General features: G+C 44.1%; 1 protein-coding gene, 1 long non-coding RNA gene and 1 pseudogene across 5 annotated transcripts in view; 1 reads left to right on the forward strand and 2 right to left on the reverse strand.

The window, feature by feature from the left end:
* LOC309865827 overlaps positions 1–25,143 on the reverse strand; it is an 84,581-nt gene that overhangs the window by 37,233 nt on the left and 22,205 nt on the right. For both annotated transcript variants that reach the window (XR_014312276.1, XR_014312277.1), the window contains exon 2: positions 12,015–12,486. This is a non-coding gene — a long non-coding RNA (uncharacterized lncRNA). The remainder of the gene's footprint in view (positions 1–12,014; positions 12,487–25,143) is intronic.
* PLCXD2 (phosphatidylinositol specific phospholipase C X domain containing 2) overlaps positions 1–25,143 on the forward strand; it is a 51,915-nt gene that overhangs the window by 17,289 nt on the left and 9,483 nt on the right. For both annotated transcript variants that reach the window (XR_014312238.1, XM_082732372.1), the window contains exons 2-3: positions 12,047–12,507; positions 17,732–17,973. Coding sequence is in view for 1 of the 2 variants with exons in the window: in XM_082732372.1 (XP_082588498.1) it covers positions 12,047–12,507; positions 17,732–17,973 (703 nt within the window). In the remaining variant the exon portion in view is untranslated. The remainder of the gene's footprint in view (positions 1–12,046; positions 12,508–17,731; positions 17,974–25,143) is intronic.
* On the reverse strand, positions 22,991–24,989 carry LOC309841072 (ATP-dependent RNA helicase DDX18 pseudogene; annotated as a pseudogene). The gene has a single exon. The product of its transcript is annotated as an ATP-dependent RNA helicase DDX18 pseudogene (transcript).

Genomic DNA, 25,143 nt, shown 5'->3' on the forward strand with positions numbered 1-25,143 from the left:
AACAAGCCATCTCAGCATTAAGTGTTAGCAGAACTGCAGTAAATCAAGTCTGTTTGCCCCCGATGAGCAAAGGTTCCCTGCTCCCCCCAGTAATTCTCACAGCCATCCTTTTCAGACACGCGGAGCGAGGTATCATTATGTACAATACAAGGAACCTTGACCTTTAAATGTTAGTGGAAATGCAGAGTCGGTGACTCTGTCTTCCGCTAGCTTATTGGAGAAGTGAGAGAAACAGTTCAATAGTGTGTGAGCCGGGAAGGTGGCGAGGTGAGTGAAGTCATCACCTGTGCCTCCCTCTTTTTGGGCTTACTTGGTGGAGGAGGGGTGGAGGGAAGGAGAAGAAAGATTAGGCCAGACTCGTTCTCTAAATACTTATCCTAGATACCATTATCACTGGGACCTTTGCATAGATCATTATCCGCCTGCAAGAAACAGATAAGAGGCTGCTCAGAGCTTGCAAGCCTCGGCCCTGGGGTCGCTCATCCTTTCAGAGAGTCTGTTGCCTTTAAATAATAGGCCAACACGGCATATGAAGCCAAGGTATTTATTATTTATGGAAAGTTCAACCAGCTCACCTGTGGCGGTGGAGCCGCAGAAGGGAAGTCTGTGCTCCAGCGGCCCCACAGCACCTGCTCCGCGGGGAAGCAGCCCCCTCAGCCGCCCCCGCGGCCGTGACGCATGCGCCGCAGAACGCGGCTCTCTGCACCCTGGCAGTGCTATTCTGGGCAGTGTCATAAGTCTTTAGTCAGCTTGTGGAAGGATGGTCCCTGCCTCATACTTGGAAGTGTCCCGTTGGTGTGGATTAACTGAACAATATGTGGTGCGGCTGCTTTAGTTTCCTCTGGCAGCGTTTAGGAAACTCTCTATTCCCAGTGTTTGTCTCATTTTCTGGATTTGTTTCTTTATACGTTGCCTTCCTCCTTAGAGGGGCCCGAAAATCTATATGTCTTCCTTATGGATGCTTAATATTGCTAGCCCTGTGGTAGTGTTTTAATTCCAGCATACTGAGAAAAAGACTTTTCATAAAGGTATCCCTTTTTTTAAGAGTCATTTATTCATTTATTTATTTTAGAGGGAGAGAGTGAGAGAGTGCATGCGCATAGTGGAGAGGGGGCAGAGGGGGAGGGGAAACTTCAGCAGATGCTGCGCTCAGCCTCGATCTCAGGACCCTGAGATCACAACCTGGAGGTCACAACCCGAAGGTCACAACCCGGAGATCACAACCCCAGCCAGAACCCAGACGGCGCTTAACCACCTGCACCACTCAGGTGCCTCCATAAAGGGATCTTTTTTGAAGCCCCTCTCAGGAAGAAGCCTCTCCTCCTACTTTTCCATCTTCTTCCCCTTATGTAGCCCCGCCCCACTCCGCAGCCTCCGCCCGCTGACTCTGGTCCAGGCAGCATCAAGAGGGGAGGCAAGGAGCCCTGCTGTGACGGGGCTCCTGAGGGCTGGATGGGGACACGCTTTGCTTCGGACAGGTTTATGGTGTGGCACCTTTTCATTGTCACTTGAACCATACTGATTTGTGATTTAGAAAGAGACGTAGAAATGAGACTGGACCACACCTTTGAAAACCCCACAGATGGTTCGTTCCCTCACCTGGGTCTCTCTCCTCAGCCCTGCAGCCCCTGTGAAAGCTTCCCAGCCTTCCTGTCGGCCCCCACCCTCTCTCCGTTTCCTCCGCAGAGCACTTCACCCGCTCCCGCTTCTGTCTCCAGGCCTGCACACCCCACCCCCGCTTAATACTGCTTCAAGCGTGTCCAAAGCCATTAATGCCAAAGATGAATATTTCAGCTGTGCTTAGCAAACAAAAGATACCACAGTTACCAGGATTCACTCTGCTTAGAAGAGAGCATGTATTAAAAAGGACTTTTTTTCTTATCACATGTTCATATTCAAGATAAAGAGGTTCTGTATGCATTAAAAAGAGCCTTTTTTTTTTTTTTTTTTTAGCATCTTGCCTATTTTGTAAGAAATCACTGGTGAAAACCTGTGTCAGCTGGCACCAAATATGGAGTTTATCCACTGTCCCTTGTGGACGGATCCCTTCAGCTCCTGCTCTGCCGTTGGGCCCTTCCACATGGCTCTCCCTGGAGGCCCACAGTCCTGGCAGAGTTCACTGTCATGAGTCAGGAAGATGCCAGAGAGGGGGAGGAAGTGGCCTCCACAGAAGTAAGAACTGAACAGTAGGGGATCTGGAGTCTACTTGAGCCAATGATCTCTGATGGGCCAGAGGTGTCCCTCATATTCTTTGTCATTCTGAGTCTGAGAGCAGACACTGGTGCTAAGGGAGTGAGTAGTTCCTAAAGACCTCTTCTTCCTAAACTTGGCCTTGCTGATAAATTCCATAGGCGTACTGAGATGCAGGCTTTTAGTCATTTCTAAAATTAAGCAGTCGTCTCCCCAAACCTTAGAAAAGTACCGAGTCTTTTATCAAATGATCTTGAGTGGGAATGCTTTTGAGTTCCTTCAATTTAGTACATTTGAAAATGTTCTGAATTTCTTAAAAATCACAGATCCACTAAAATATAAACACTTAGTGAGATAATGTGTTTGAGGCTCTAAACCTCATTTTTAGCTCATTTTCTAAGAAATATTGTCTGAAGATATATTTAAGAGAAATTCTATGAAGGTAGAGTTGTCTGGGCTCCAGGTAAATCGAGGCATAAAAGCCTCTTATTTTCTCAGAAAAATTCAACCCTTTAAAATGGCTAAGAAGTCACTAGGCTTCTGTCTCTGAAACCCAAAGATGGACGGTCAGTTGTCATGAGGAAGTATGATTCAGCTGGGCTGCTAGTCCCAGTTCCATTTGGGATCTGTTCTCTCTTCTTTTCCTACTTAGGGGATGCAGGAAAATCAGTCTCTTTCTTTGGCTTAAACTCTTAAGACCTTTTCTCTTTATAAAGTATGATACTGCCTCTCTTCTACTGTTTGCACTGACCGTTTTTGGATCTAGATTAGCCTATATACCTGCCCAGAAACCTTCCAGACATATGAGTGACCTAGCTCTATTAAGATAGAGTATAAGCAAGGTTGTGGTCTTTTGTGTTTGGGTACCTTTAATATCTTTTTGTTGTTGTTTTTAGATGGGGAAGTATCTTCATTGCAACTAAGATCTTCTTAACTTGCCTGGAACATTTTTTAAGTGTCTGTATTTTACATGAATTTGGAAAAATAAATTTGACATTCAAGGCCATTTTATGCCACATAGCTCCAGTGGGTAACTGGCAAGACAGCTGCATCTGTTTTCTTGCAAGCTGCCTGAATAATCTGGCCTCATTTGACAGGGTGTAGGTAGGCTAATAATCAGGGAAAGAATATGTCAGTTACAAATCATGTGACCCAGAGTTGAACCCTCTGACGATTCCTAATAGCCAATGCACACGTTCAGTACATGTTTTAAGAGCAAGCTTGGAGTGGACCAGACTATCTTAGGGGTTGATGGAAATAATATGATTAAGTCCTAATAAAAATCTTGAGTTTACATGGAGTTTAGATGGCTCCTTACAAAATGAGTTCAAAATAAATAGTTGTCTTTAAATTTTGCAGAATAATTATTATATCTATTTAAAGCTCTCTGTTGATATTAGTAAACATACTTCCTGTAAAATGGTGGCTTTTTTTTTTTTTTTTCAATTCTTTTAAACACGCTTTTCCAAGTAAATGAAGCATGGCACTTTTTCCTCCCTGAAAAAAGAATTTTCTCTGAATTTCATCTCAGATGGGCCAGTTTTAGTGTCAACACATACACACAAACATGCACAAAATGTTTTGGTAACAGAGACATTAGTCTCAAACACCCCTAAAATAACTCTACTATGAAGGCTCGCTATATAAACATTTGCCATAACAACTTACAAATTTGTTTTACCTGAAATTCACTAGTCAAATATCTCATCATAGTGAATTCAGCCATGTGGGCTAGTAAGCACCTTTAAGTTGCAGGTATATCCGGGTGAGAAGATGGAGAATATTTTGTATCCTTAGCTCAAGGGCTCTCAAATTCCCATGTTAGTGAATGAAAATGTCTTCTCAAACAGTGAAAAGCCTGTGAATAACATAGGTGAACCCAAGAGGCCTGAAAAACCCATGCAAAGAAAAATAGAAAGTGATAAAGCGTGTAAAACTAACATCAACTTGGCTGTGCTCATGTCCTTAGGAGCTATGCACTAATATTTTCAAATATGTAAGAAGATGCAGAAGAACTTCTGAAGGTGTTGTTGATACTGGTATTTGGTATTTAAAATACCTTATATTATGGAAAGGTCCTTTTCTTGGATGATTTCTTCGTGTTTGAGTGTTTTAGTGATACTTGTGAACACTGACGGGAAAAAAACATTGCTGTTTTTTTTCCATTTCAAATAATGGATTATAGGCTTTTGCTCTCCCAAAATGTCCTAACATGTTTTTAGAAAGAGGTTGGATTTGTTTTTCTATAACTGTTCTTGTATAAAACTCTCTTGAGGATATGTAATTCTATGATGTTAAAAACAGAAAGTTCAAGAATATCCATGGAACTTTCTCTCTCCTACTTTGAAATTGTGTAGTCAGTATGTTTATTTATTCCTGAGTTATTGAAATTCCTCAGTTGCTAAGTGGAGATAATTTATTATTTTATGTTTAGTGTCAGTTTACACTTAAACTGTAAATACTGTGATCTGAACTTGCTCTTTTTGATGTTGGCTTTGATGTTGGTAACCTAAAATAAACCAGTCAAATGCTAATTTCATTTTTCCCATTTAACTGCCACAGCAGATCTCTGAATATAAATCTTTAATGAGGTTTGACAACATTGTTTAAAAACCAGATATCATCATCCAAGTGGAAGATGACACAAAAATTCCTTGAGAGTGAAATAACAATAGTGATGATGTGTTTGAACTCATTCTGTGGGCCAGGGACTCTTCCAAGTGCTTACTGGAGTTAATCATTTCACCTTAACCACAAACAATTAATGTTAGTACAGTTGTTATCCCCATTTTACAAATGAGGAAACTGAGACACAACATTTCAGTTACATAGCTAGTAAACAGTAGTGCCAGGATTATGAACTTAAGCAGCCTGGCACCAGACTCCATGCTCCTACCCACCATGGGAACTCTCCATTAGCTCATTCAGCACTCTGCTAATTCATTAAGTTAGGTCTCAGGACTCAACATCCTTCTTGCTACATTGACATCTTAGAAACGTCAAGTCTTGGGGCACCTGGGTGGCTCAGTGGGTTAAAGCCTATGCCTTCGGCTCAGGTCATGGGCTTGAGCCCCATGTCGGGCTCTCTGCTCAGCAGGAAGCCTGCTCTCCCCCACTCTCCCTGCCTGCCTCTCTGCCTACTTGTGATTTCTCTCTCTCTCTCTCTCTGTGTCAAATAAATAAATAAAATCTTAAAAGAAAAAAAAAAAAAGAAACGTCAAATCTGGGTCCTTTGCAGCTAAGGAGGCAGAGAAATGACTTGTTGGACCTGGAGATGCCTAGTGGGAATATTTGAAAGATAACTAGAGGGGCACCTGGATGGCTCAGTCTGTTAAACATCTGCCTTTGGCTCAGGTTATGATCTGCAGGTCCTGGGATCGAGACTCTTGTCAGGCTCCCTGCTCAGCTGGAGAGTCTGCTTCTCCCTCCCCCTGCTCTTGCACTCTTATGCTCACTTTCTCTCTCCCCCTCTCAAATAAATAAATAAAATCCTTAAAAGATAACTGGAAAAGAGGGAATTGAATCGTTTCCCAACTCATTGGCGTTCTGGCAGCAGGGAAGAGAACCTTCCAGTACTGAGGCAACTTACGGATGGGTGTCCAGTGGGAAGCAATTGCTGGAGGCATTGAGAGACATGCTGATTATGGATCAAAAAAGGGGCAGGTAGGTGAGGGGTTGGATTAAATGGGTGATGGAGATTAAGGAGGGCCTTGTGATGAGCACTGGGCATTATATGTAAGTGTTGAATCACTATATTTTATACCTAAAATTAACATTATGCTATATGTTAACTAAAATTTAAATAAAAACTTGAAACAAATGAAAAAAATAAATATATAAAAGGTTTAGGGCCAGAGGTCCAGCCCAGACGAGTCAGATGTCCCTTTGATTACTGGAGAGTTCAGTCTAGAGTGCTATTTCTCAGCATTTTGTTTTTTATCACTATGGAGTCTTTTTAGCCAGTTCTGTCCCGTTTACTACTTTCTCTCCCTCCACAAACAATGATATATTAATGCCACAGAAATACTGTATATCTGTTTAAGTACTGTGTATATATACATCTGTGCTTTATACATAAAAAGAGAAGGAATTTTTTCATCCCTCAAGAACAGATTTCTGTCCCCTGGGGCGGTGCCACCCCACTGAGAATGCATAGCCTAGGGGCACAGGAGACATTAATGCTGTGTGAGTGAACATGGGGTGGGGGTGTGGGTTTCAGTGAATAAGCTTGGAGGGGGATGATGGGCTTCAAAATTAGAAGGGCTCGCCAAAGGCAGGTGGTGGAGAAAAGAAATTTTCTTAAGTATGTGAGGTCAGAAGTTCTTTGACATGGGATCACTATCCCCACTTGCCCAGTGCCACCCAGAAATGTGATAAGGAGTTTCTCTTTCTCCTATTATTCCCTTAACTCTTGTCTCTGTCTTCCCTTCCTGGCTGTAAGTGTGTCACCATGTCATTTCAGATGACATGGCTCTAATGAAATGTTCATTGCAGGGTGTGTGGTTTGATTTCCTGTTTTATTTAGAGACCATGTTCCCAAGAAGCTTGCTTTAAATCCTTTTTAATTAAGTGAGTTCAGAAAAAAAAAAAAATGGCTACTTCCCTAAATTACAAGAAATGGGTAATGAAAATGCTGTGACTAAAAACTGCTGTGCACTCACTTGAGATCTCCTAGTTCCCACGTAACAAACCTCAGGAAGAAAAGTAGCAACTGGTGTTCCAGATAAAGAGCAAACTGGTTGTCCCTGGTTGTCAGAAGGCCAGCTCATTTTCCTGTACCTGGCCTCTTAATCTTGGAATCTAATGGTATGTAGGAGAAAAAACATTGAGCACACAGCTTATTGTCTTCTTCCCATTCAAATCTCTTTCCTCGTGGTTTTGCTGCCACAATGACTTCATTCTGAACTCTGTAACCCAGCCCGTATCTCAAGGGCCCTTATTAACCTTAAATAACCTCATTTAATCACTTACTAGAAAGGATGATAAAGAAAGTAAGTCCTCCTGATATTTTTCCTCTTCACAAACAAGCAATGGTTATTTTGTTGGTCAAAAGATAGGAAGCATGAATTTCTGGAATGAAAAGAAGGCTGAGGATATGGGAAATGCAGTCCACCAAATTATTATTTGAAGATCTGAAAGTACTAGAAGACCCATCAGAATAGGAGATCCCAGAAGTCAGAGAGCTTGTTAGGAAAGGATGCTCTTCTATGTATGGCAGCAGGTGTCAAGCCTGAGTGCCCAGCAGAATCACCTGGAAGCTTTTCAAGTCTTCCAGTTTCAACTCCCACCCCAGAGAGATTCTGACTCTGTGGGTCTGGGTGGGGTCAGGGGCATTGGTGTTTTTAAAAGCTCCCGAGGGCACCTGGGTGGCTCAGATGGCTAAACAACTGCCTTCGGCTCAGGTCATGATCCCAGGGTCCTGGGATCGAGTCTTGCATCGGGCTCTCTGCTCAGCGGGGAGCCTGCTTCTCCCTCTGCACCCCCCATTCTCTTTCTCCCTCTGTGTATCTCTCATGAATAAATAAATAAAATCTTAAAAAAAAAAAACAAAACAAAACCCACAAAACTCCCCTAGAGGATTTGGATGTGCACTCAAGGTTGAGAATCACTGCTTCAGAATACAAAGTGCTTTTTCACATATTATCCATGGCTTGTACACCTAAAAAGGGGAAAAGGAAACATTTGCAATGCCTGTTGACTCTGTAAGGAAGAGAAAGAGTAGTAATTGTGAAAATGAAATGATTGTAGAAAAATAAGTTTCCAAAAATTGGAGGAAAAGCCTTCACCCTTGTAGGGCTAAAATTAGGGGTGTTAGCAATCTACTGAGTGTAGAAGATCAAAGAGGAGTTGTGTGGCCGAACTTGCTGCTCTGTATGGATTGTCACTGAGATGACAACAAAATTCCCTACCCAGAGTCCGAAAAACAGTCATCTAACATTTGATGTCTACTAGTTCCTAAAACCTTATTGAGTCCACTCTATAAATGAGAAATACTGGAGAAAAGAAAAGCATTTGTTGATATTCAAAAAGTATATTAGAAAAATATCATGTTAATATCTCCATGTCCATTTTGGGCTGTGCACATGATCTGTATGTATAGACAGAAAATGTGCCTCCACCGTGATCCTAACAGCCTTCAAGTAGTTATAATTAAGAATTCCGCAGATGAGCGTGCACATAACACCCTTGCTTATAGCTGAAGGAGAAGTAGAGCCAGTAGACCCTGGGCTCTCAGGTTGGGGGGAAATAGAAGTCAAATCACAATGAGGCAGAAGAAAAGGAGGAGACAGACATGGGGTAAGCAGTTTGCCCAATACGGGTTATAAATGCTGGGGGAGAATTCGTAGACTGGGTTAGAGTGAGAGAATATTTTATGGAAAATTAAGTCCAGGAGGAGGTCTGCCTGTCCGGGTACACTGTACATCAGCAGATGTCGGCCTGTGTGTGGAGACCTGGTGAGAGATGAGTCTAACATGCCACACTGGGGCCATACTGAAGACTCCTGAACAACAGTGCTCAGAGTAGGGAACTGGTTGGGGAGGGAGGAAGGACGAAGAGACATGATCAGCACTGTATCTTGAGATGATTAGCTTTCAAACATGAACAGATTGGAGAGAGGCTGGAATGGAAGGGATTATATTAGGGTCTTTTCCGTCCTGATCATGTGACAGATAATGAGTGTATGAACAAGGGGGGTGTCAGTTGAAGTTTAAAGAAGAGACGGGTGTGATATATGTTGCAAAAGTGAAAGGTAAAGTTTTGCTCACTGGGTGGACGAAGAGTGGGGGTGGGGGTGGGGCAGAATCGAAATAGAATCCAAGGTGTCAAGTTCAGGTCACTGAACTGTGGGCAGAAATTCAGAAGAGTCACTTTGTGGGGTAAGAGGGACAGCATGAGCAGGTGGACTCTGAAATCTGGAATCTGTTGTGTGAGCGGGCCATCAAGGAGGGAGACCGCAGCAGGAAACTGGAAACAAATTTGGAACTTAGAAGAGTTTGAGCTTGAAATGAAGGTTTTGGTGTCATCCTCACAAAGGTGCTATGATAAACCTAGGAAGCGGATGAAACCCCTGGAGGGGGAAAAGAAGCAAATAGAGAACAGATCCTTGGGAAATATTTAAGTCTGGGGACACGGAAGAAGAGAAGCCAGCAAAGGAAAAAGAACAAGAGTGGTTAATAGATAGGAATGTCTAGAAGTATGCATCACAGAACATAAGGGGATGGAAGGTTCCAGAGAGAAGCTAGGGGTGAGTGAAGATGCGTGAAGGGGTGAGTGAAGAAGGTACTGCCAGGTGGTAAAGCAAAAATAAGGAAGCAGCAAAAATACTTTCCATGGCAGAACTTACAGCAGGAGGAGCTCCTAAATTTCTTCGAACCTTGTCATAAAACTGACCAGCAGGAGCCGCTCCTGGAGCTGCCCTCCCTAATTCCCATGCAGTAGTTCTCATAGAAATAAGGCAAGGGGTTGTTAACAGAGGCTCTTCCTCCTCTTCTGGTGGAGTGCATGAGTTTAATGCATGCATGCCAGGCCAGAGGGGGAGAGGTAGTTCTGTCAACAGTCTTATAAAGTAAAATAACTTCCGTCGACTCTAGGGAGAAGAAGAAATTTTGCTAATGAATTTGGGCTTTAAAGCATTAGGATTTTCTTTGTATATGTACTATTAGCAGAGTGCATAATTTGTAATTATTCTATGTGCAGGAGAGGGGAGGGCATTTTTATTCCATGTTTGAAAAAGAGATAGTTAAATGCACTCAGGCCTGAATGTGACTTCACTCACTCTGTATGAGGCAAAAGCTTCCCAGAGGAGAAAAAAAAAACAAGTAGAAAAGCAAAAACTCCTGTTTTTAATGAGTGACAGCAGTTTTGACTGCTGTAGGTAGGCCTGGGTAGGACAATGCCATAAAACATTCTGCAAACAATCGGCTCCATTGTCGTGTCCTCTCCTGTCCAGGGGTGGCACTGGACATAGGACGTCAGAAAGGAAAAGAGGAAATGGAGAGGGTAACAAAGAGACAGAAACTGAGTGTTCCTTGGGAATATACACAGCCATCCCTGGGCACCACGCATGTCCCTGTGTATCCAGAAATGGTCTCTGGGGCCCCATCGCTGTCACATTGCTGCACAACCCTGGGGCACAGAGAAGAGCCGCTGGAGGTTGTTAGCACATCTCCCTGCGGAGATGAGACTGGGCTTGGCACCAGCAAGAGGGAACCAGAGGGAATTTGTCGCTTCTCCGTGCCTGGGTAATGACTATTCCCTGAGACCCAGGGAAGAATTAAGTTCAGTGTGGGCCTCGCACTGTATCACACACTCCATCCTGAACAGCTGGGCCACTAGTATAATTTAAAAAGAAAGGAGAACTGGCTGTTCACCATCAATGTGTAAGGTATTCATAATAAATCTCTCAATGAGGAGGTAAAAAGATTTCCCATTTCTGTACAGGCCAAAGAAAGCAGAGCATTAGGCAAGTATCCTGTGAGTCTCATTAACAGAGACAACCAATATGGAAAATCCAGGGGGATTTGCTCCACATTTCTATTAGTAATGGCAATTGTTTTTTTTTAACCTGAAATATGCTAGTAATTTTCTCGCTTGCAAAATTGACTTTGCCTAAGGATTAATAAACATCCTTTTTCTTAATAGTTAATGAGTATCCTCCCTTTTCTAGAGGCTACATACAAATAAAACGTGCCCGATCACCTCCTGTTTTTCTTCTTTTGCTCTATTTCTGAGAAGATTGATTTATTTTAAACATGGAAATAATATGTATTTAAAATTAAGTCAAAAGAATAATTGATAACAGCCAGCTAGTAGGAATTTAAAAATCTGTTTCTAAAATGGGAAGTCTTTAAGAACAGAGCTGGTTGGGTTGGAAGAAGGGCAGTTTCCACGCCAATTTACAAGAAACCAATGACCAATGAATGATATTTGTTAAAGATCATTCTCACCTTGAGTTACTACTACTGAAGTGTTTCCTCATCATAGTTAGAACTGTGTCTCTCATGGTCTCCTGAACTTTGTAACCATAAGATCACCGTAGTGCCTGGGAGGGGAACTACCCTCTTTTCTTTCAGGCAGAGGAAAAGAACCCATATTTGACCATTTAAGGACAGATTTGGCTTATTAAGATATGTGTCCAAAAAGAAGGCCATCTAACTAAGCTGTGTTGAGCTCTTAAAAATGATGACCTGATTTGTCAAGAAATCATTCCTACTGACTCAGGTTTTCACGATAGTAAAATAGTGTATGTACAAGAGCATAAAAAATAGTAGACGTAATAGCAGTTGATTTCTAACAATCTGCCTTTCCTAGAATGTAAACGCCTGTCCCAGAATTACTGAGCTAGATGCGGGGTTCTCCTCTTTGCTTCACGGACCGCATGAATAAAGCGGATCTGCCGGCCTGGAGCCTTCTTTCGTAAGAGACACTTAGGCAACCTCCAGTTTGTCTTACTATGAATATTCTGTAGCAAACATCTTTGTTTTCCCAACATTAATTTCTTTCCCCAGAAGAGCGTTCCTGAAATGAAATTACTAGATCAAGTGGTATGAATATTTTAAAGCTCCTCTTTCCAAACCCGTTTCTAAGGAGCTTTCCAAAAGGGCATTTAGTAATTCACCTCACGCTAGTCGTCTGTGAGAATTAGAGCCGGTACTTCAGGCCTACCAAGCTGCTAATAAGACTACCTTACTTTAATTTGTGCTTCCTTCTAGTCTAGCAAGCTTGAAAATTTATGCAAGTATTTATTGACATTTTTGTGTGTGTTTGCTAGTTTTTTGCCGCTTCCTGATGGGCGGGTTCATTTTTCCCAGCTCTGGTCTCACCTGGTTCCCCACCTTTGTTGCTCTCCACACAGGCTCCCATGACTCGTTCAGCTACTGGGTCGATGAGAAGTCCCCGGTGGGCCCTGACCAAACCGCAGCCATCAAACGCCTGGCCAGGATCTCCTTGGTGAAGAAGCTCATGAAGAAGTGGTCCGTGACGCAGAACCTGACCTTCCGAGAGCAGCTGGAAGCCGGGATCCGCTACTTCGACCTGCGTGTGTCTTCCAAACCCGGGGATGCCGACCAGGAGATCTACTTCATTCACGGACTTTTTGGCATCAAGGTCTGGGATGGGCTGATGGAGATTGACTCATTTCTGACCCAACACCCCCAGGAGATCGTCTTCCTGGATTTCAACCACTTCTACGCCATGGATGAGGCCCACCACAAGCGCCTGGTTCTCCGAATCCAGGAGGCCTTTGGAAACAAGCTGTGCTCCGCCTGCAGTGTGGAGAGCATGACGCTGCGAGCCCTGTGGGAGAAGAAGTGCCAGGTGAGAGGAGACGGACCCGCTTGCAAGGGCAGCAGGGCTCTTTCTGCCTTTTCAGCCAGAAAAGGCAGCTCACCCCGGGCGCTTAGGCTAGAAGGCAACACAGATTCTCCCTGGGTCCTGGACTCTCGGATAGCTTCAGACTCAGATATACCCACTAGTTCTTGGGCACCGGTGAACTGGGATTAACACCTGCCAGATAGTTACGATTGATTGGGCAGCCTGTTGGAAGTATCTGAATTTGAGTGGCCTGGCCAGAACCAGCCCAGGGCAGCTTCATGAAATTGGACCCCCTGGTGATTGCCCCCCCTTTTTTTTCTTCCTATCTCCCCTGGAATCCCTTTTCAGGCCCCTAGTTCCCCTGAAGGATGGGGAGTCCATCCTGCCTTTAACTCACTGTCAGATAATCCCTACATTAGCTGACATAAGCATGGAAGTGATTCATCTCAGAGCTGTTAATATTTGAAAAGGCTATTTTAACAGATTTGGGGGCTTGGCTTGAGAGACTGAAGGAAGAGACCAACAAAGGGATCCAGGCCTGAGAGCTGTCCCAGGTCTCTTAAGCCTGGAAGAAACCCCAAAGCGAGGCCTTGAGGGGCATAGTCAGGAAAAGGAATGTGGGCCTCAGATACATGCTGCCTGGATCCCACAGTATGAGACACTGGAGGGCGAGGGGAGCTTTGAGAAAGATCAGCCTCCAATTTAGATGCTCTTTAACAAAAGAAAGCAAGCAAGTCCCTTTCTTTCATAGTTGTTTGCTTACTCATAGGTGCCTTAACCAACGCATCTTAAAGAGGCAACTATTTTTGAACTTGGGGAAGACCTTTCAATTAAAAATCAATTAAAGATTATTCACTTGCAAATATTCATGAATACCAGGTGTGTGCTGAGCACCAGTCCAGGCACTTGGGATAAATTAGTAAATAAAACAAAGATCCTTGCCTTCGTGGAGCTTTCATTCAGGTGTAAGAAAGAGATCGTAGATAATCGCCATAATAAAATACATTACATAAAATGCTAAAAGTGATATGAGTGATGAAAACAGAAAGGTAAGCATGGTTGGGAGGAACCAAAGTTCTGTAGGTTGGAGGGTTGGTATCGATTTTAAATAGGTTGATCAGGGTAGATGTTCAAGGGAGTTAATCATGTGCCTGTTTGGGGAAGAGCTTTCCCAGCAGAGGAACCCTCCACTGCCTGGTTCTCTTTGGGGAGACGCAGGGGCCATGGCGCTGGAGAGCAGAGCAGCGGAAGGGGGTCAGAGATCATGGACGGTGGGGTGGGAACTCAGGCTTTCACTCTGAGCGAGGAAGGTTCTGTACAGGGTGCTGTGTCCTGAATTACATGGTAACGGGGTCTCTGTAGCTGGTAGGAAGACAGCGGGGGTAGGAGGGCAGGGAAAGGAGGAGAACCAGTGAGGAGCACTAGTGGGGAAAGTGATCAGATTTAGAATCTATCAGAAGGTAGAGCCAACAGTGTTTTCCAATCGATGGGATTCAGCGCACAAAAGAAACGGGCTTCATGGATGACTCCCAGGTTTGGCCTGAGGAACTGGAAACCCCAGGGGGTTTTGCGCGCCTCTGAAAGGGCTAAAGCCTTTGACGCCACAGGAGCTAATGAGTTAGATCTCAGGATCTATTAAAACTTACCTAAGCCACTTTTCCTCACTAAAACTTTGTAATGATGGCTGGCCAAATGTTTATCACACCTCTGCTCCCAATCTGGCTAGATATCTTTTCAGACTCACAAGTCTAATTTGGAGAATTTTTTTTTTCCTCAGTGGAGTCCCTCTTACAATATGAAATAATAGGAATGACAAGGTCACCTTGATAGCTAACCTTTATTGAGCCTTTATACTGTGCTAGGGACATGGATTAGCACACTGAATCCTCTCCACAACACTGTGAGATAGGTGTTTTGTTACCCTCATTTTACGGAGGAGTAAACTGAGGCATAGAGAGACTAAGCAACTTGCCCGAGAGAACGTTCCTAGTGAGTGGCAAGAGCCGAGGTAGAGTCATCGGCTGTTTGCTCCCCACGGCCCTGATGCCATCCCAGGGCCTTCCCCTCATCTTGGTGGTTTTCACAACGAGGAGCATAGATCATTATAATAAACACCCCTTCTCTTTATTGATGAGCCCGTGTTATCGGAGGGTCTCAGAGGTTTCACAGAATGATAAAGGGCTGTAGATCTGAAGAAGGGCTTTTGAATGTGGGATTCGGATAAGGTTAAATCTCAGTATAGCTAAGTTTGTCAATCAGATATCTGTTATAAATACAGCTTTATAATTTTACGCACAGATAGTGTCCTGTATGGACTGCCATATTGCACACCAGATTGTTTGGAAGTCTGCGGGAGTAACGGGTGTCTTCAGGAATAATGATGAGGGGGACCGTGAATTTCTAGCAGCAGAGTGGTGAGCCATCCTTGCTTTTAAGTATGGACTAATCTGTGTCTTCCAACTACAGCTACTCCAAAAATTATGAAGGAGAGACTCTGTGATGACCTGTCAGAAAAAGGGAGAATGTCATCCATTTGGATTCTAGGCTCTCCTTGCTCTTCCTGCTCTCCCCAGCTTTTCTCTGCCATGTCTCTTCCTAAAAGCTAAATGGAGACCTCACAGCCATCAGTGATCTACCCCCTGCTGGAAGCAGGGCCCTACTGGTGGTTAAACTTTAAATCTTCATTATGTAAAGAGCTGCCTTGCATGGGAACCCCCTGATTATTTTATCACTGCAGTTTCATAGCAAGAAGTATACTACCATTCAGTCAAATTTCATTAACTACATGTAACAATGACATCACAGCTCACTAATAGGTGTACATCATGGCTGTGGGTTTTGAGGTACGATGAATTAGAAGACTTAATCTACGGTTTGGCAATATTTTGAATCTTAATGAAAAGGTAAGAGTCCTTAACACTCATAAAAAAACAACCAAAACACAGTGGCAAAGTAAAACTGCCTCAGAGGTACTGTATAAAGAAAGGGGTTTGTAAGCAATCAGTTGAAAAATAGTACCTAGCATAGATCTCTAGTCCAGGAGCCTTCAGGAAAGGACTTATCAGAATAAGAGATAGTCAGTCAAGGAATAATTTTCAAAAGAAAGTAGATTTCAAATTTGAGTCTCCGGAGAAGAACTGAACATAAGTTGCTGAGCTGGGTGGGGGAGAGTATTTCAGAGAAAAAGATGGCAGAGCAAGGCAGGGAGGCAGATGCAAAACACAGGCCCTAGGGCAGAAGTCACTGCCCCTAGAATCCCTTAGAATAATAGTTGGTTTGCTGGACTGAGGTCCTCGTGTAAACAGAACTCCTCCTTCTAACCCTGCGGTCAGATTGCTCAGGCACTCGAGGAAAGGCCTAGAGCCCCTTTTCTACAGCTTGTCCTATTTGCACCTTCTCTAAGGGAGAGTAGAGAGAACAGCCGTAACAACGCTCAGGGGTCGGGCAGCTCTGAAAATGGCCCGACAGGGAAGGATCTCACTGCCGCCGTCCATGTCACAGGACAGCTGACCTCCCTTTCGGAGGCAGGAGACCCCAGCCTCCCAGCTAGCCAATTACACCAGCAGCAGGGAATCCTGCCAATCTCCCTGACAATCTGCTTACCATGAGCCTGTGATTAACCTCATTAACACACGTGTTTACCACAGGCATCATTAGCAGTCAGTCAGACGTTACTCAACACCATTAAAAACAACAACTATTAGCCTGTTGGGTGCACCCAGTCTGACGCGCCCTTGCTCTGGGTCCACAGGAGCAGTTAGTCACCTTGGTCATGAGCTCAGCACATTGGAAACCGGACACGCATTCAGAGCCCTGCTTCTCAGGTGCCTGGGGGATTACGCTCTAGGGCCAGCTATCCGACCATGGCAGTCCAGGGAGTGTAAACATGCTGGACATTCCTCCAGGAAGAGATTACTGGTGTTTGGGAGCAGGGAAAAATAGACAACTTCTAGAAACCTAAGCAGCAGAGCTCTGAATTGGGACAATGAAAATAGCAACTCCCCGTCCCTCAGCTGCCTCCCAGAAACTAATTAATGCTGTGGATCTGGCTCACTAATTATTTTCAAAATCGCCACCAGCCCTGAGGGGTACCACTGAAGACCCACCGCCTCCTGGAAGTCTGTCTTTCCTGGAATACCGCCTTCCCACCCCCTCCTGGGAAGGGTTATGTCGTTCAGTCGGCTTCCCTGATTGAAGCTCAGGGTAGTCCCAGATTAGTGCAAGGTGTTGGTCTCAACCCTGGGAGCGTCAATTTCAAGAGCCTAGGAGTCCTCCCTTGCAGACAGCATTGGCCACAGGGCCCTCCATCCGGGGCTCAGAGCCCCAAGGGGCGGGGCATGGGCAGGATTTAAGCAGTCTGTGGATTTGGATAGGAAAAATCTTCATACTTCTTCCTTCTCACCTCTAACTGAAAATTCATATACCCATTGATGATGAGCGCAGGCACTCAACCACATAAGTATCGGCCCTACCCGTGATTTTGTCCCCATAGAAATCACAGGTATTTCCGTATCACATTTCAGTTATTTGAAATATCATTTTTAGGGACACCTGGTTGGCTCAGTTGGTTAAGCAGCTGCCTTCGGCTCAGGTCATGATCCCAGCGTCCTGGGATCGAGTCCCACATCCGACTCCTTGCTCAGCAGGGAGCCTGCTTCTCCCTCTGCCTCTGCCTGCCATTCTGTCTGCCTGTGCTCGCTCTCTCCCCCTCTCTCTCTCTGATAAATAAATAAAATCTTTAAAAAAAAAAAAAGAAATATCATTTTTACTCATCATTAACTCAAAATGATGGAATTTAGTAGACTTACAACACAGTACTTTTATTTAATGTATTATTATGAAGCATGTACACTAATTTATTACAAGTTGATAATCTACTGATAGCTATATTTTGGTCTCATTGATTTCCTTTGTAATCCAATTTTATCTTATACATTCATTTAAAATGTGATCTGAGAAGGGGTTCAGGATTTTATCATCCTTCCAGAGGTGTTTCGTGACAAAAACAAAGCATCTTCAAAGTCAGACATACAGAAGTACTAAAATCTTTGCTTATTGGTTTCTCTCTCTCTCTCTCTCTCTATATATATATATATATACATACAATTCTTGAATTTCTACATGCTTATATTTGTTTGCCTTTATTCCTACAATTAGGGCAAAGCCAAGGAACTGACATTCAGCTTATTCATGAATTGTTTTCCTTTTTCTGTTTTGAATGTTTCAGGTTCTTATTTTCTATCACTGTCCCTTCTACAAGCAATATCCCTTCCTGTGGCCCGGAAAGAAGATCCCAGCGCCCTGGGCGAACACCACAAGTGTGCGCAAACTCATCCTCTTCTTGGAGACCACTCTGAGTGAGCGGGCCCCGCGCGGCTCCTTCCACGTCTCTCAAGCCATTCTCACCCCCAGAGTGAAGACCATCGCCCGAGGCCTGGTTGGTGGCCTCAAGAACACTTTGGTTCATAGGTAAGAACTTGCTTCTCCCCCACAAGTGAGGTTTGTTGTTGTTGTTCAAGATTTTTATTTATTTGTCAGAGAGGGAGAGAGAGAGCGCACACAAGCAGGGGGAGCAGCAGACAGAGGGAGAGCAGGCTCCTTGCTGAGCAGGGAGCCCAACATGGGGCTCCATCCCAGCACCTTGGGATCATGATCTGAGTGAAAGGCAGATACTTAACAAACTGAGCCAAACAGGCATCCCTCTTTTGTTTTTTGTTTTAATAAAACTTGTCTCGATTCCCTTCTGAATAAAGAGCAGTAAAATCGTATAGCTTGAAGATTTTAGAATAACAACAAAACAAAAAACTAAAAAACTTATATTTGAAAAAGCTGTGCATTAGGGGCAGTTTGCATTAAACGTGGCCAAAGGGTTTGTAAATACTTTGTTAAAATATCTAGTGGACCATAAATACTCGCTCAGTGTTAGTGCTAGGGCAAAGCCCTTTAAGCCAACAGCAGTGTGTTCATTTCTGCTGTGTGATCACATCACACACTTGTCCCCCACCCTTCACAGCTGGCCCTAGTACTCACTCATTTAGAAAGCATTAAAGGAGAATGAGGCTGTGCTAGGTGCTAGGGATTCAGAGGTGGCCTGCAAAGGTTTGTTCCTTCCGTAGGGACAGTGAGTCCTGAGAAGCAGCGTCAGGCTGGTCCCTACAGCTCCATCGTTTCAGGTCCTTCCCAGAGCAGAATGGATTCTGACTGCACCATTAGGCAGAAGGTTCAGATGTGTTATATTAGATGATCTTTATCCCGGACAGCAGAGATGACAGGTGTCATCAAGAAAAAGCTCGGCTTTTATATCTGTACATATATGTGCGTGTGCACCTGTGGATTTGGATAAAGGGAACGTTATAAATATATCTGGAGAATGGGGCATCCTCCCAATCCAAGCTGAGGAAGCGAATATATTTGGATAACAAGGATATTTGCAGGACCCACTTTGGTTCCTGAGTTCCAGATGGAAAGCACCAGCATTTAGGTAGTGAAATATTCTTCCAAAAACTTGTCTGTGGCTGTTTGGTTCTGAGTTTGGATAGCATCACTCCAGGTAGCAGGAGTTCATCAGGTAAGAGGTCAGACAGCAAGAAGAACCTGAACTTTTGTTTCCTGGTGAAAACTCCTGCTTATCTTGGCTGTAAACAAAACCAGATACCCTTACTATGTGGCTCTGCTAAGTCCTGACTGAATTACTCATGCTGAACATGGAAAAGAGAATGTCATAATCCAATGCTGTATCTCTGAAAGATACAGAATGACAGACTTTCTTGTTTTATATGTTCATGTAACACACCATTATCCTCCTGCGTTTGGTAAATTTGTAGGCTAATATTATTCATTCATTCAACAAAAAAGATTGAGTACTTAGGAGAAGCTAGAGCTAAAGATGAAAGGGAAATAATATAGTCTTTATCCTCATGGAACTTAAGTCACTCAGGGAAAATAAACATGTAAATTTCTATAAAGCAATCTGAAAATAATAAAGTCTGTGCAGAGAGTTGTACTGATAAGGGACAGAGTGTATTTAAAAATAAGGACAAGTTATATCTGTGTACTGTATTTAGAATATAAATTATCCTCCTGCAGATGATTTTATTTGATTCTTAAATTAAGCCAGCCTCCAGGTCTAGAGCACATTACTGTCCCCATTTTAAACACTCCTTTAGAAAAAATTATTTATTTATTTGTCAGAGAGAGAGAGCACAAGCAGGGGGAGCAGCAGGCAGAAGGAGAAGCAGGCTCCCAACTGAGCAGGGAGCCTGATGCGGGACTTAGTCCCAGGACCCTGGGATGATGACTTGAGCTGAATGCAGACACTTAACAACTGAGCCACCGAAGCATCCCTACTGTGCCCATTTCAGATGGGACTCAGTAAGGCTAAGTGACCCAGACCCACATAGCTGGTAAGAGTCAATGATATGCCTGACCCTAGACTTCTGACTGTTGTGCTGCTGCCCTTTTCCATACTCACCACTCAACTTGAATATAGCGTATTTCAACACTCTACTCCTTTCTGCTCCACTGGCCTGTAATTGTCTTACTGTTCCCAGAATCTGGGCAGCTCTTCCTGGTTACAACTGTGATTCCACAAAGTCACAGTGCTTTTCAGACCTGTAAATTCCTAGAACTTTCATCTGGCTGCAGAGGAAGCACCAAGCTCTTTCACTTAGTGATAATATGGCGGCAAGTGGCCAAAGCCAAGGGATCCTAGCATGGCAGAGCCTTCCCTGGTGACCAGCAGATGTGTCAAGACTGGAAAAATCCCTGGGCCTCTCAAACTCTGGCTAGTCTCAACAATATCACAGGGATGCAGCTGGTATTCCTAGGCCTCCACATGCACTGGAGGGAGAAACAAAGTCAAGAGCTCATTCCGAAGCACCAGCAGGACGTTTGGCTCTTGTTTCCTCTGGGCAATTGAACAAGCATGAGAGAGAAGCATTTCTAACACCCAAGAGCTCTGTTCTAACTGAAGTACAGGGGGTGCTGTCAGACTGGCTCCTGAGCACTGGTTATCAGCTTAACCAAGAGGAAAAAAAGACCACATAGGTATATTTCCCTACAATTGTAGAGGTGATTTTATTTTTCCCCCAGCAGGAAGTTAACCTAACTCTTAAGTGAAACTTTGGACCTAAGATCTTGTTTGCTTTGATTCATCACCCTCAAACAAAGCTATGAGAAATAGAGCCATTCTGACTGAACTTTTATGGTAGATTTTCCCTAGATTCTTAGAAACCTTACACTCTCACTGGAACTAAAAGAAAGCATGATTTGCCAAAGCTCAAGGACAGAGCTGCCATGGAGTCATGACTGAAGTCAGAAGCCTGAGATTGAAGCCTGACCTGGTCCCTGTTGTGGGCTGAATTATGTTCCCTGGAAATTCCTATATTGAAGCTCTAGGCCCCAATATCTCAGGATGGGACCACTGGAGATTGGGTCTTTAAAGAGGTGATTAAGTTAGAATGAGGCCATTGGGGGGTCCTAATCCAGTCTGACTGGTGTCCTTATAAAAGGAGGAAATTTGGACACACAAAGAGACCCCAGGAGTGTGTGTGTTCAGAAAAAAGGTGACGTGAGGACACAGCAAGAAGGCAGCCATCTACAAGCCAACGAGAGAAACCTCAGAAGAACCCAAACCTACCAACATCTGGATCTCAGACTCCCAGTCTCAGAACTGTGAGAAAATACATTTTTGTTGTTGAAACCACCCAGTCTGGCATTTTCTGTGGCAGCCCTAGCACACCAGTGTAGTCTCTCTTTTTTTTTCTTTTTTCTTTTTTTTTAAAGATTTTATTTATTCATTTGGCAGACAGAGATCACAAGTAGGCAGAGAGAGAGGAAGGGAAGCAGGCTCCCTGCTGAACAGAGCCTGATGCGGGGCTCAATCCCAGGACCCTGAGATTGTGACCTGAGCCGAAGGCAGAGGCTTAACCCACTGAGCCACCCAGGCACCCCTACCAGTGTAGTCTCTTAATAACAGGCTGGCCTTGGACAAATTTCCTGAGCTCTCTGAGCTGTCTCTTTCCTGCCGCTTAGAGGGTTAATACTACACGAAACTGCAGAGTCTGAGCATCAAATGCCTACCACAGTGACTGGCACAAAGTAGGCCTGCCATCTCTATGTGAAAGAAACCCAGAAACACCAAGGCTCAGACTTCTCAGTGGGCTTCAAAGGCAAAGGGAAGTTTCTACCGCACTGCTCTGCTCAGGGCACCTGGTGCTTCACAGGCCTGTTGAGCCTTCTGTCCCATCTCTCCTTGCTAAAGGCCGAAAGTTAAGAAAACAAAGCAGCTTCTCCTCACAGGGAGTTCTACATTTTCCTGTCTCTGTACATAATCCCGGTTATTTGATCCTTGCCTTGAGGAAGGTTGATACCTGCAACCCGAAGCTGACATGGAGCTCTTTGTCACCGGAGACCACAGGAGGATGCCTTTCCCACCTTGCGCTGCTCAGGCTCCAGGGATCTCCTGTGGTTTGGCTCTGGCTGGAGTCCCCTGGAGTTGCTACCAAAATGTTAATGCTCATTTCCCCATGATGACCAGAAGATGGCGCCAGCATTTCATATCTAAACACTGACTAGTGGTTTTTTTTTTTTCTTTTCCGTTTTCTTTTCTTTCTTTATTATTATTATTATTATTATTTTTTAAAGTAAACTCTACACCCAATGTGGGGCTTGAACCCTGAGATCAAGGGTCACATGGCCTACTGACTGAATCAACCAGGCGTCCCTGGCTTGTGGATTTTATATTATTATTATTATTATTATACATATACTGGTATAAATGAGGCTCAAACCTCAGGTTGCCACTGTTTCCAACAAATGTTAGGACTGCTAAGGGTGCTTTATTCAAGTAACAATGACAAACAATCCACACTTTCTGCTCTTAAAAAAAAATGGGAAAGGCTCGCTGGCATATAAAAAACCAACGCCACCTTTAATGTAACGTGCTTCCTAGACACAGTAGCATTTTCAGAGAAGATCAATAACTATGGTTAAGGGCCAATAAAAAGCCAAAACAAAACAAAACAAAAAAGCCTGAGATAATCTTTGCATCACCACCCCCAGTGTACCAGGTCACTGCCTTCTAAGGGAGGCTGAACTGGGTAATGGACATTAAGGAGGGCACGTGATGTGATGAGCACTGGGCATATAGAAGACTGATGAATCACCTAACTCCATCTCTAAACCAATGATATATTTTATATTAATTATTTAATTTTAAATTTAAAAAATACCCCACCCCCCAAAACAATGACAAATTTGGAGGCAAAAGATTTCAAATACTCTGTTTTACATCCCCAAATAAGAGCGGTATCTCCTGGAAGTATCAGTGCCCAGAGCTTGCAACCCACACCAACTCATACTCCTGTTCCATCAGTCCCAATCCCGAAGCTACAATTCCTTTGTTAGACAAAGCGGGTGGAAGGTGGGGGGGTGGGGGAGATCAGTTTCTGGACAAAGCTATTCAAGACGAAAGGAAGGTGTGTCTTCAGTGGGAGAACTGCTGGCTGCTGGAGGACTTCTTGCTAATGTGTTTGAAGATTTTGGACTTCTCAACTTTCTTGGCTTTCTGGTAGCCGAACCCACTGCTGCCTCCTCTCTTTTTAAGCTGGCCCTCATTGCATGTTCACATTCAGATCAACAAAAGGAGGCACCTTGAAACCAAACGACAGAGCAACTTGAGGCAAATTTAAGTTATCAACATTGAAGATCTGTTTCAGAAAATGGGAATCATATGCTTGAATGTAGGGCTTATATGCTTCCTGTGCTGATTTATGGAGGAAGTAGTTCTTTTCAATCAATTTTTCAAGTTGAGACTGAAGGTCAGAAATTTTGGACCAGGAAAACTCAAATTCACTTAATGGAACCTTGCATTGCTTCAAGGAAGGAAGGAAACCCAATTCTTCAGGGTGTAAAATGAGCAAGGCATGCCCCCTCCTGTTTAGGCCTCTGGCTGTTCTTCCTACACGATGACTATCTTCCTTGGGGTGATCTCGAGGGTCATTCTGAACAATCCAGTCGACTTCAGGAATACCCAGCCTCTTGCTGCCACATCGGTACATGGCAATATCCCTGAATCTGCGTTGCAGAACTGGAAGAATGCGGCTCTATGCTTATTTTGCTTCTGCCTTCCGTGACTGACTGGGCAAATTGATGTAATTCAGCCACTCACAGTGGCATTTCACGGACTTACAGAATGAAAAGAAGAAGACCATCAGTTTCTTCTTCCGGTTCTTCTTACGGAATGTAAAGAGCAAGAGGAAGCTTTTTTCAGAGGGACAAACAACATAGCCCCGCTCAAGACCACCCACTGCTGCATTAGCTTCATCGTCATCGACACCAACATACAATGGCTTCTTTTTTGAAAAAATCCTCGCCAGGTCCTTAACTTTTCGAGTTTGTGTGGCAGAAAAGAGCATGGTTTGCCTGCGTGTTGGCAGAAGTTTAATAATTTGTTTTAATTCCTCTTCAAACCCAACCTCCAAGATACGATCAGCCTCGCCAATAACCAGACACTGTAGATTTTTAGACATAAATCCTGTGGTATTCTGCATGGGGTCCAGGAGGCGGCCTAGGGTGACCACGATGATGTTGATCCCATTACCAAGTTCCTGTGCTTCCGCCGATCTGTTGCTGCCCATTGTCAACCCATAGGTGTGAACATGGTGCGTCATTAGCTCCTGAAGAACACCAGAAGTCTGCATGGCCAGTTCCCAGCAGGTGAGAGCATAAGAGCTCCGGTTCCGTTCCTAGGCAAGACCTTAAACTTGACAATGAGCTCAAGGGCAGGGATGAGAAATGCCAGCGTTTTGCCCCTGCCTGTTTTTGTGGCCACTAGAAGGTCCCCGCTTTCCAGAAGTGCGACACTTTCATGCTGAATTTCAGTCATTTTTGTAAAACCCATTTCTTTTATTGCCCTCAGAGTGTTCTCATTGACAAGATCGGTAAGAGAAGCAAAGGAAGTATCCTCAGAAGCTCCTATCAGTCCTAGGATAGGACTGCCTAGGGGTAGGCTGGGCACTTCGCTGTCCTCTTCATGATCATCGGCTTCTCCACACTCTTTTCTGTCTCTTCGGGAGCTTGGGTCCCTTCATCAAAGTCCCCTTTGTCTTTAGGTTTCGCTTTTTTGGTATCAGGCCTGGCATCATCTACCATTTTTCTCTTTTTCTTCCTCTTTTTTGGTTCTGAATTGGGAAGCTGTTTGGTGCTTCTCCATTGATTACTATGGTAGATTTCTTTCTTTTTTTTTTAAACTTGTACGGTTTCCACCGTTTCTTTAGTTCTCTCTCCATTCTGGGTTTCTGATGAGCCCCCCACTCACAGACCATTTCAGGGATTTTTTTTAACCTTCCCACCTCCCACTGTTTCTTCAGACAAATCTCCATTTTGCGTTTCTGATAAGCTCCCATTGGAGGCTCCTTGGAGTTTAAGTTCCGCTGGCGCAATCTGAGGTTGCGTTTCTCTATCTTCTTGCGCAGGCGTCTCATCAGTAGATGGGGCGGGTTGTTGGTGAAGCATCTCCACTGCAGTGCCACAGCTTGGCTATCGGCTTGATGTTCCTTCCTCTTGGGGCACAGAAGTCGGGTGAGCGGCTTGACTCAGTTTCGCTCACATTGTCATCTTAGTGTTGTGATCTCAGGG

The sequence above is a fragment of the Mustela nivalis genome (genome assembly GCF_964662115.1).
Source record: "Mustela nivalis genome assembly, chromosome: 1".
In the NCBI taxonomy this organism is placed as follows: Eukaryota; Metazoa; Chordata; class Mammalia; order Carnivora; family Mustelidae; genus Mustela; species Mustela nivalis.